This window comes from Dicentrarchus labrax, unplaced genomic scaffold (assembly GCF_905237075.1).
Source record: "Dicentrarchus labrax unplaced genomic scaffold, dlabrax2021, whole genome shotgun sequence".
Taxonomy (NCBI): Eukaryota; Metazoa; Chordata; class Actinopteri; family Moronidae; genus Dicentrarchus; species Dicentrarchus labrax.
The window spans coordinates 21,202,741-21,214,965 of record NW_026136706.1 but is presented as its reverse complement, the minus strand read 5'-3'; the positions used below and the strand labels follow the sequence as shown (position 1 = coordinate 21,214,965).

Sequence of the window (12,225 nt, the reverse complement as noted above, 5' to 3'; positions counted from 1 at the left end):
AATGTTGATAGTCCAGCAGATGCCACCTTCACTCTCGTCAGCCACCAGCCTGATTGCTTCCCCTCAGTTAAACATGGAATCAAGTTGAAGTGTCCTGTCAAGACAGTAATACAGCTGTAGTCTAGTGGCTGTAAAGTGGAGGATAATGAGACACTTTTTTTGCTGTTTTGTTGAAATGTATGTGCTTAGATTCAGAATCAGCCCTGAAGGTGACAGAAGCAAGTCGGGATGGTATCATGAAGCCCATGGGCAAAAAAATGTATCAGCTTTTTTTTCCATCTGTAAATTGCCGCATGTCTTTATTATAGGTTCGGAGAGATTTCGTCTGTATGAAAACTCTTCAAAAAAAGAAGCAACACCATGTAGTGTTAGGGGACATATGCGCCTCAAATACTTTTAGACAGGTCAACTCAAAAGTATGGAAGAAAGGGTTCTTGCTAACAGCTTTTCCCTTGTCTCTCTGCTTTCTTTCCTGATCGTCTGCTCCTCCAGTCGCCATGTACAGAGAGCCATCGTTGCATGATGTTGGAGAGACGGTGCCCAAGGCAGCGGTACCTCCCAGTAAAAGCACAAGTGAGCCGGCGGTGATGAACGGAGGTAAACCTGTTAGCAAGCCCGACAAGCCCGCCACATAGCCACACCTGACCAGTGCCCAGTGTGTGTGTGTGTGTGTGGAGGGGGGGGCAGAGGCAGGGTTTCCCCTCCCCGACTAGACTCCAGACCTTCTTTCTTCTGCGGATCAGATCCAGGCGAAACCTCCCTCCTTTCCTTTCTTCTCTCGCTCCTCCTTCCTCTTCCTCTGCCTCGTCCTCCCTTTTTTCTCCAGCTGTCTCAACACGGACGGATGGATTCTGCGGTGGCTGAGTTTCCCCAGCACAGGAGGGAAGAGGACCTCTGATCAATGGAATGCCTTCAGATTCCTCTGTAACTGTGAGAATTCATGTGAATAACAACGCGTGTTTCACGACCATGCTCGTGGTACTTTGCTTGCTGATGGTTCATTCAAGAAACCCTTCCCCTCTCTATAATGCCCTGTTGCAGCAGAGTCTGTGTACCTTCAGATCTATTTTCTATACCACAGTTCACCAGCTATGTTCTGGGATAGAGACTGTATAGATAGAGTAAATATTTGGACTGTCGTCCTCTATTTTTTACGAGTATGTTCCCTTCTCCCTCTCTTTCTATCTCTAGTCACACACTTTTCTCTTTGTCAAGTTACGTAGAAAAGATAAAAACATTTTGCAAGGCAGTTGTGTGATTTTCTAAGAAACACATTCACACAGATGGGGCATAAAAAACAAGCATATATATAATAAAAAAACAATCCAAATTTTCATCTTGCCTACAACATGCACACACATTTAGAGACAGACATACAAAGTTTGTGGGGGAAAATCAGAGATGTTGCTTTTTACAGCTGATACAAAAACACACTGCAGGCTGGCAGATAGCTCCTGCAATCATAGTTGATGAAGTGCTAATTACCGCCACTGCAATCAATGCGAGGAGCTCCCCACACACATACAAACACACACACACATTTATAAACAGATGTGTGTGTGGGTGGGAGAGAGCGCTGTAAGGAATGGTGTATACATATCACTATCAAGTCCCACCAGCGGTTCAGTCCGCCTTCTCTGGTAAATAGAAAAACCTGAAGTCTATTTTTCTTTAATCTTATTTCCGAGCGTGGGCTCTAGGAATATCTCTAGGCCTTGTAGGCCTCTGTCCCTCACTCACTGACTTCTTTGGACTACGAGACAAGGCTTGTGGCTTTGACCCAGATGGTCTATAACTGCAGCACTGGCAGCCATCTTATGGCAGTGTCTACTTAAAGCCAGAAAACAACATGGCTGAAAACCAGTAGGCGACATTTATACTGGCTGCATCCCTATTTGGTTCGGCAAACTAAAGCATGGGCAAGATTAATATTGTGTTCTCTCTTCTTGCAGCAGTTATACAAGAGATGGCTTGTATTGTAACATTTTCACTGTATAAAACTTAGGGAAAATGACTATTAAAAATCATAACTTTTTAAATGACTAGATATTATTATTATTATTATTATTATTATTATTATGAGAGGATTTGTCTCCTAGCTCAGCATGCAGAGTCCAGTACTGATCATCTTGGCCTATCACGTGCCTGTTTGGACCTTGATTCCCGGCATGCAAAAACAGGTTCCCAGTCCCCACTGGGCCAAAGGTGCCTCACCCACCCGATACATCCATGTAGAGGACACGTAGCATTATACATTGAAAAACCACACTCAGATGTATTCATTCTGAAATGACCAAAGTCTTTTTTCATCCCAAGAAGAACTGATTCTTTTAAAAAAAAAAAGAAAACAAATCCTGATTCTCTTTTTGATTGTGATCCATCGAAGCTTTCACTGTGATAGCATTTGTTCTGTCCGAAAGAATCAACTCCGCTCAGACCCCCCAAAAGGTCTTGACTGATGTCATTTTGGAGAAGTACGTATACCTTGAATTAATCACATGCATGTATTTTCTATAAGGAACAAGGTATGGGTATCGTTCTTCACTCTGTGTAAGCCGAAGAGCACTGAAGTTGGGTGTGGGAGTCGAATGGGCATGTTGTAGGCTACAGCACACTCACAGCTAATCTGAAGGTAACCCACTGCACTTTCTGTTTTGCATTCTCATCATGACTGTTAGCAGTTTATCAAAGCTCTACCTGATCAATCAATCTATAACGTTTGTCTTGCTTTAATGGTTTTTTCCCAATAGTTTTGTTAGATAAGTTTAGAATATTAAACACATTGTTGCTGCTGTGTGCTGCTAAAACTGCGACTATATTAAGAAATTGATTTGGTAAATATGATTTGTAGTTTATTGGGATTACACATGACCATTTCTTATTACAGAACATCAAAGCACATTAGTTAGAATTCAATTTTTGTCTGTACAAAGCTGTTAATGCTATAACAAAAATGGCATACTACACACACACACACACACACACACACACACACACACACACACACCTACACAAACACACACACACACACACACACACACACACACACACACACACACACACACACACACACACACACACACACACACACAGGAGCTGGAAACCACTGTAGTTGTATTTGGGGGCTGATGTTCTGTCCTCATTACAGCCAATCATCCTCCACCTCTTACAAACTCTACATGCTGGGCTGGTTGCTGCTCCAGCCCTGCAGTCCAGTTAACTGGCTCCTCCAAGGCTGACTTTATTTTTGTAAATGACCGGTGTGTAAATGTACATCTCTGTTTTGATCTCTGTATCCAACGTTTTTTTGTTTTTTTTTGTTGTTGGTTTGTTTGTCTTCATTTTCTCTTGTATACGGGTCGCCTGTGATGTCGTCTCCTGATCCCGATCACTTATGCTTTGTTCCCCCTCTCTTCAGATGTGTTACAAGAATATCCTAGCAAACTTAGTTTCTCTGTTGCTTCTGTTTTCAACCTCTTATTTTGTACGTTGTCCCATCTGTTGCATGGGGAGAGGATGGCATTGATGAACTGCATGTAGTAGGCTATGTCTATCAAGAACTGTTGGTATGTACCGCTAATTTTACATACATATATGCAACGAGTTTGTCTACACTATACAGTTTGTGTTTGTTGTATACACATATACAACATATTGAATAAAATATTTATATAAGGGTGTACTGTAATGTCAGTAACATACTTAATGCAATATAGTGTGCAGTATATTATTGCACCTGTCATTTTTGATGGGACAAAGAAAACGGAGGGGGTTGGCTAGTTTAAGCATGAAAAAGGCCAAAGTAGAATTTACATTAAATTTTTTCTTTGTGACTTCTTATCTGTCCTCTTTTCAAGTGGTGACTGAGCTCTTGTGTCAATGCAGCTCTCATCCCCTGTCGCCACCTTTTGAAGTGACATGGACATCCAGCATGCCACAATTGAACTATGTATGCCCTTCTCTTTGTTTCCTCCGCTTAGAATTTAACCTTATCACTAGTATGAGTTAGGAGTGAGAAATGTCTATCGCGTAGTGTACCACCAGTACAGTGTGGCTTTCATGACGGATTGTTTGGTTTGAGTTCCCGATTGAGAAGAATAGGCACTATTAAAATGATTTATTTTCAAAAAAATATATATACCATTGCAAGTATGCCCATTGAAGTTATGTCATGTTATAACAAATTTGTAACCATGTATGATTAAGGTCTTCGCATTGTTTTCCATGCAAACTGTTGTGTCATGCGGCACATTTAATGTTTTATTATTAAAAAGAAATAAAAACCTCAAACAGTAATCTCTGTCTTGAGCTTTCGAGTGAACTTTCAGTCCAATTTGGGAGCAACGCACCACTTACAGTTAAAAACAGATGTACTTTATCCTCTGCAGTATTGCACATATTGCAACCTTAATAATCCTTCTCTTTTCAACATTTAGATTTGTCATGTCACCTGCATCCTATTATGTGTAGCCATCTGGAGTATGTAAGCGTTCCTACATTATAACAACAACAAAAAAAAGATACATAAAGCTGTTCTGGAAACAAATGTTTACATGTTATTATGTTTATGTTTCTTTTACACCTACAACACCCAGTTTTATAAGGATAATTTGTAGCCGGTACAATAAAAGAATGAATGCTGTTAATGATATGCAGAATTACATCCATGTTTAGCTTGGTCTTCTCCCTCCTCCCGTGGTTCTCCAGGCTGTGATGTTTCTACAGCCCGGGTGGTGACCATCGGTGGTGCTCTGGTCGCTCCGGGCAGCCAGTCTCTAACACCAGTGTCCTCTCCTCCTTAGTACTCTGCTCCCACCCAGATTTCGCAAGCGTTCCCTGTCCAGCCGTCCCAGCACTCACAATTGCCACAATTGCACAACCCATTCCCTATGAGGAGATGTGAGAAGAAAAGCTGTGAATTAAGAGCTGTGGCATCATGCCTGACCTTTAACAAGGTTCCTCTTTTCACACCCTGCTTCCCTGGGTGCAGCTCAGACGGGGGGGTGGAGGGTGGAGGCTGACTAAACTGCTCAGGACAGTTTTCCACTGCTTTTGCCCACACAGCAGAGGAGAAAACTTTGGTTTAATTAAGAGGGAAAAGCCTTCATACTTTAGTCACCACATTTGTTCAAAGCTCATATATAGCTAAATCTGATAGTCTTTATTTATTAAACTGTAGTGTGATACAATAAAGTCTGACAGTCCTCTGGCTTCTGACAACCCTTGTTTGTTTTAAGTCCAGTAGCAAAGGATGAAATATTGCTGTCAGGAGTCTCAGACAGGAGTTTGGGTGGGGGGCGGAGGAGTGAAATACAACTGACTTCAACACAAGAGACTGGGGCCTCATTTATAAAAATGTTCTTGGATATATACTTGAAATTAGTCTTAAGAGTATTTCTGACTGTGCTTACATTTGATTCATAAAAGATACTGAGCAGAAAAAAACCTTTCTTAAGAAGCCCATTTGTAACTAACGCACCTGTGATCTATAAATCTTAAATTATCTTAAAAGCAACGGTACTTATATAATGCTTGCGCAAATGAGGATTTAGTCAGGAATAGCCATGGACCAAAACGCACATGTGATAGACAGTGAATTAACAGTACAGCGTACGTCTGATCCACCAACCCTTATCACCAAGCACTTATTTCAGTGAGAAATCTTGATTCCTGAGACTCTTATTCCAACAGTTTTCTCCCACTAAGTGCAGCTAACCATCTGAAGCAGGCGAGTTGACATGACTACATGTAAAGTTTGTACGGAAATACAGTTTATTTTCATGCATTTTACTGATGTCGAATTGACAAGACCGTCAACGCATGACACACTTTAACTTGTGTTTCTAGAGTTATGTGTTTCTCCTGTCACTTAAGGAATTGTTAATGTGTCATATTTCTTAAAGGGAGTTTGGTGTGATATTTTCCCATGAGAGCACAGGGAGCTTTTCGAACTTCTTTGTATATTTTTATACATTTATATTTAACATTTTGTCACTGTTACAGACAAAGTATGATAAGGCATCTGACGTTAACTGCTGACTGCATGGTTTAATAATGTGTTTGGGCATTTATTACTGATGGTGCTGATCAAGCTAATTATCATCTAATTGTACTCAGTTTCTAATGACAGCATGCAATAAGCGGTTGCCCTTTGTCTGCATTTATCTGTCACTCACTGCTGAAAGTACAGAAAACAATGAAAAACTAATATTTTTATATATAATAGTGTAATAAACTGAGCTTTAAAAAAGAAATAGCAGGTCTATTGGTCATGATTGAAGGTTTATATTGCAGGAAATGGTACTTTCAGGTGGTCATTAAATGAAAAGTTTCCTGCAATAATTTTGCATCCCCATTATTGTTCACCACAGGCTTGGGCGCATATGTGTCCCAAACTGCTTGTTTGTTTTATAAATGTATCTTTCTCTAATCTTAACTATGTAGCTTAAGCAACCTCGGTTGGGACCAATAGGGGCCGGATCAGCATCACGATCGCAGTGGGGGTTTTCCACCCATAAGTCCAGTCGCCTCAAGCCCGTCACAAGCTCCCTGAGTTGTCAGACAGAAGATGCTGAGGTTAGGAGGACTCCTCCTGCTGGCCTCCTGTCACACAGCTGGAAAGACATCTCCACTGCAAAACATCACTTTGGGAGAGGAGGGAGCAGTGTGAGGAGGCAAAAGGGGCGATGGATGGTGAGGAAGATTTAAACAAAAAAGGGGAAAAAACCGAAGTCAGCAGAGATGGGTAAGTAAGTGAGAAAATAAAAGTGAGGTAGGAAAGCAATAATGTCACATAAAGGGACTGAGCTTGAGGAGCCAACGCGTGGTTTCTAAATGAAATGGCTGAGCTGCTTGTTGATCTACTGAATTCAGGTTGCAGACTAGACAGACCTTCCTCTGAAGGATAAAGGATAAGACCGCTTTACTCTTTTTATTGTCAATAAATCCCATGAAAAGACCAAAACCACCAATGCCTTAGTCTGTCTCTTAAAACTTCCTTACTGCACCCGAACACAAGCCCATTATTCTTCTACATCTTTTTTTTTATATACAGTTTAATTTTTTTAAATGCTGGCTAACATTTAACAAATGTTACACAAACACAAGTAAACTGTTAATTTGTTTGGTACTATTTTCATCCGTGGATACATTTTTTTTTTTGTATTTACGGACAGTTTTGTAATGTAACTGAGCACATTTACTAATTTACTGTAAAGTACAATTACAAGGTGATTATTTCAATTATATGCTATTTGATACTTATATTTCACTACATTTTCAGAGGGAAATATTGTACTTTCTACTTAATTTATTTGGTAGCTATAGTTCTGCTTACTTAACAGATTCAGGTAACAAGACGTGATCAGCTTATAAAATCTGATGCATTATTATAAACCGAACAGCATATAAAGTAGTTAATCATAGTTTCCCCTCCACCAGCTAAAGTACACAACAAAAGCTGTTTAGAGAGAGATCAATAATAATGATCTATAACAATCTATAATAATCAGTTCATTGTCCGTTTTGGTGTTTTCATGAGAGCTCAATATAATCACCCATATTATCATTGGAGTGTGAGGATCTGTGTTCTTGGTTAATGTTCTTCTGAGTGTAAACCTCAACATTTGGAGAAACAATGCTTGGTTTAAATGAGAATTCACTTTTTCATGTTACTGTATTGCTAATAATAAAACCTTTCAGGTGATTGTAATAGTTCTGATAGAAAAATGATTTCTACAAATTGATTAACATGCTCCTGATAAACAATTAGATGAGTTGGATGGTGAAAATGTTGTAATCTATTTGCTTTTACACTTTACGACCTGTGTTGCAGACAGACAAACAGACCTTTTTGTCTCTTTTCTGAAACGGTTGCTGAAATTATCATATTCAGTGCATGAAATTAACCAGCAAGCATTCCTAATACGCTGAATTTGCCACATCACTCATCAGTTGTATGTGTAATGAGAATCTACAGCTTTGAAGGGTCCATGAAATCTGCAGATGCAAAGTAATTTATCGGCAAACTTGCCAAAACGAATTTTTGCATCATCAAGGTGGAAAAAATGACTCCATCATTGCTACCTGGCGAAGCAGTGACTGCTCTTACCTGTATATTCATACATTGCCTTTTCATGTAAGACACCATTAGATTACTAATTCTCATGTATATGGTAATTTTCTCCAGTCTGTAATATGGTAATCTTTGTTTTCCTCCCAGTTTTCCACAATTTTTAAGCAATGTGTCTGCATCTGGAACCACTGAGACTCATTTGAATGACATTAAGGCTGACATTTAGAGTCATGGAGTCATGATGAAAAACACTTGTGAACAGCTGTCCAGATTTTGACAGGCCTCGGGGCAAAATAATTCTAAACATGAACTGAGATTTCCATTATCAGTGGGGAGAATATGGCTCCTGTGGATAAACGGCTATAGAGAGAAAACTGTATGTTTGTGTGTGTCTCAGTTAATTTTCCTGTTCTCTGACTCACAACCCTAGCCATTCACATTAGTGGGATCGGTACAAAATCTTTCAAAACATACTGTTGTTGCTGGTTGATGTGGGGCTAATTTTAGCTGCTTACAATACTTATGGGGAGTGTAATCTGTAATAACACATCATTTGTTATAAATTGATCACGTTTTATTATGTAAAGTCTGAATGTGGAAAACTACTACAGTTGTGTTTATATCTGTCTACAAAATGTAGTACAAGTGTAAAGTTGCTTAAACCTAAAAGTAAAAGCAGCAAAAAATTGTACTCAAGTTAAGTAAGTAAATACTCTTAGTTACTTTCCACTACTGCTATTTAATGACAATCCACTTAATACTTAATAAGGTATTTGTCCTTTACTTGAGTACTTCCATTGTATGCTACTTTATAGGCTACTTCTATTTCACTACATTTCAGAGAGAAATATTGTACTTGTGATTACTTTGCAGCTTCAGGTTTTACAGAGCACGTAATCAGTCTAACAGATCTAATACATTGTTATAAAGTGAGCAGCATATCCAGCCAGTCCAGTCTACCAACTGCACCAGGAAAAGGCTGCTGAGAGAGTAATCCATCACAGCCTAGTTTTAGTGCTGTTGAATATCAGTCATCCCTGTAGAAACATTGGCATAACTGTCTGTGAATTTGATTCACACAGAGGAAATTGGTTAGAATGTTATTCATCCTTTGTCTATCTGTCCCCCAGTTGGCTACAGTAGATGTAAGCAGATGAAAATAGAATTCTCTTCAATTTCTATAAATAAGTCTTTGAAGCATGTACACAAATGACTTTACATTTGTTTTTAGGACATTAGTATTATATGGTTGTTCTCAACTGCAGCTGTTTGTTGGCTGGGTCAATTTAATTTTTGATTTCTTGAACATTCATTTGCGCAGGTTGGGTTTGGGTTTAATCCATTTTGGACCCATAAAGACTTCCAGTGTGTGTTTGTTTCCGACTCTACCTGTGCAGATGAGGCCGTCATGTTTGTCACACTCCCGGTCGTCACACTCGCAGTACTCTCCAGACACCCACCAGTCTTGGGGAGAGCAGATACACTGGCCACAGTGGCAGGAACCTGCAAAACACACACTTAATTAACATCATATTTTCCTCAAGTAACACTTTGACAGTGTATATTTTGTATTTCTTTTTAACACCACCCCCTTGTGTTTTTTTTCCATAAATACTGTTTGTATTATTTCCTGTAAATTCTTTAATTTACACAGAAGATTAATAGTGTTGGGCAGAGTGGATATGAGATATTCCCTGAGGAAACAGCTACTAATATACTTTTGCCACCAGGAAACCAATCCACCCACACTTTAAACTTCCTCTCTTCCCCGCCAGTGTCTCTGTTTCTCTTTCTGAAGGGCAGTGGCAAGATAATAAGGTATTAAGGATTGGCAGAGGAAAACAAATCTACTGCTGTCTGCTTCATTTTTTTCCCCAATGCTCACAGCCAGAGGTCCAACAACTGTGTTTTCAATCTCGCCCAATTTCTATCAACATACTCAGGGTTACAGGAACCCACTATGAGGGATGGAGGCAGACAAAACAGGAGAGAAAGTGAAACATAAGAGAGAGGTGAGACAAGGGGAGGAGCTGAGGGAAAGATTGTTCTGGTATCCGAATGTAGTGGAGCGTGGAGAATGAACATGCTCATCTTCATTTTCACACCCAGCTCGGCTCTTCAGGGGTGGACCCACTGCAGTCGGTCTATTTCTGTGGATTCGACGCTACGCAACAGAGAAAGAATCCTGTTGTGTGGTGTCATTTGCCACCTAATGATACATACAATGTAATGACAATGTACAGAACTTCATTACAAACAAATACGGTTGGCAGGCAGATACACAGGGGTGCAACTATGTATCGATTGATTGATCTATAAAAAAGTCTATAAAATGTTGATGTTATTACACCAACAGTCATAAATGGTAAAGATATTCAATAAACAATTATATAAAACAGAGAAAAGCAGAATATTGTCACATTTGGGAAGCTGAAACCAATTACTGTTTGGCCTTTCTGCGTGATACATGACCAGTAACTTATATGAACATTTGTTGATTGACTCCCTATCAATCGATACTAGCTGTTAATCTAGTAATAGTTTAATCTCTGCAGGAGGCTATCTGGGTTTGTACTAAATTACTTCAGATTAATGCATATTCCCATTATCCCATTTTGGAATATACTGCAGCTGAAGTGTGTTATGTACTGGTTCTTGTATAACATGTTCCTGTCTTGTTAAACTGTGTATTTCAACATTAAAGGGAGCTAGAAGTAAATCTCATCCAGATTATTGCTTTAATCATTAAAGGACAAGGTATTAACCTGTGACAGAGCAACACAATTGAAGGTTCAGAGTGGAAATGTGATGTTAATCTTGGAAGATCTGCTGTAAAGCATTGCTATCAGTTAAATTACTTGGTACAATATTTCACTGTAAAACTATGACAATATAGCAGAGACAGAGTTGTTTCCTTCCAATATGTGATATAGTGTATAGACAATTTGGTCTGATTGGGTTAGCGATGGGGTCCCAAGACTGTTTGGGATCATGATAGAACATCTTTCATCCATCATTTTGAGCACTAGTCAAGAAAGAAAGTGAGACAAAACTTGTAATCCAGAGTTTGTTAAAATTGTGAAAGAGCTGAATTAAAACCGTGCAGGTTAATGGGAAGGGGAAAGTTCTAGAAATTGCAACTGATTCTGTGATCCTTAGGCAGAGAACAACTAATGTTATTCTACATAGAAAGGACATAAAAAGGGACATAAAACCTCTAAAGAAAACACTGAAATAAAATCATAAAAATGCCCCAGCTTCTAAACCTGGAGCGCCTTGTTGTTGTTTTCTGTTCTCTTTCTTCTAACTCTCTCCTGCAACTGTAACAGACGTCATTAAGAATTAATTCAGAATCTCAGTGGAAGATGATTGGCCCTCAACAAATGTTAATGATCAACATCTTTTGAAAAAGGGTCTCCTGGTGTAACAGCTTGAGCGTCAAAGTTCACCCATTTATTTTGTATTTTTACATATTATCTCAACTTTATTATAGAGTTGACCGGTTAAACCTTTGATAAATGTATCCGCACATATGGTATTTCCAATCTGTTCTCTTTGAAATGATAATTATGTATTGTCAGTGTGTAAATACTGTATATGTGCAAGTATGTGTTAGTCTAACACTTTAACCAAAAAAAAAGTGGTGAAAAGAAAGTACTCAAGCACTGTATTGTACTTACTGTTGGTATAAATTTGAGGTACCTGTTACCTGTACTTTATACTTCTACTTCCCTACAATTCAGAGGGAAATATTGTAATTTTTACTCTACTATAGTTATTTTGCATTTTAAAAGTACTAGTTCAGATCAGAATCAGAACCAGAATCAGAATCAGAAATACTTCTGACGAGCTAATACAATTTGATGTACTGTTGTAAATTAAACTATCCATCAGTGTATAAAGTAGCTAAAATTTGCACACTAAATGCTAGTTACATATAATGCATTGTAATAATATCCAAATTCCATAAGATTTTCTGCATTTACTTTTACTTTTGCTTCTTCAAGTACATGTTTCTTACAATACTTCCATACTTTTACTTCAGTAACATTTTCAATGACGTTGACTTGTATTGAGTATTTCACAGTGTGGTATTGCTATTTTTACTAAGTACTAAGTAAATAATCGGAAAATTTCTTCCACCACTTTTT

The 12,225-nt window shown here is 38.7% G+C and overlaps 2 protein-coding genes across 5 annotated transcripts in view; one reads left to right on the top strand and one right to left on the bottom strand.

Annotated features, from left to right (window-relative positions):
• fgf14 (fibroblast growth factor 14) overlaps positions 1 to 4,296 on the top strand; it is a 101,280-nt gene extending 96,984 nt beyond the window's left edge. For all 3 annotated transcript variants that reach the window (XM_051404659.1, XM_051404660.1, XM_051404661.1), the window contains exon 5: positions 493 to 4,296. In XM_051404659.1, coding sequence (XP_051260619.1) covers positions 493 to 635 — 143 coding nt within the window. In that variant the 3' untranslated portion in view covers positions 636 to 4,296. The remainder of the gene's footprint in view (positions 1 to 492) is intronic.
• The window catches only part of itgbl1 (integrin, beta-like 1), a 42,185-nt gene continuing 34,062 nt past the window's right edge, over positions 4,103 to 12,225 (bottom strand). Inside the window, exons 10-11 of one of the 2 annotated variants that reach the window (XM_051404649.1) lie at positions 9,464 to 9,577; positions 4,103 to 4,887 (exon numbers count right to left, since the gene is read on the bottom strand). In XM_051404649.1, coding sequence (XP_051260609.1) covers positions 4,799 to 4,887; positions 9,464 to 9,577 — 203 coding nt within the window. In that variant the 3' untranslated portion in view covers positions 4,103 to 4,798. Of the gene's footprint in view, positions 4,888 to 9,463; positions 9,578 to 12,225 lie in introns of those variants that run through there. The other variant, XR_007885274.1, reaches the window with a different exon arrangement.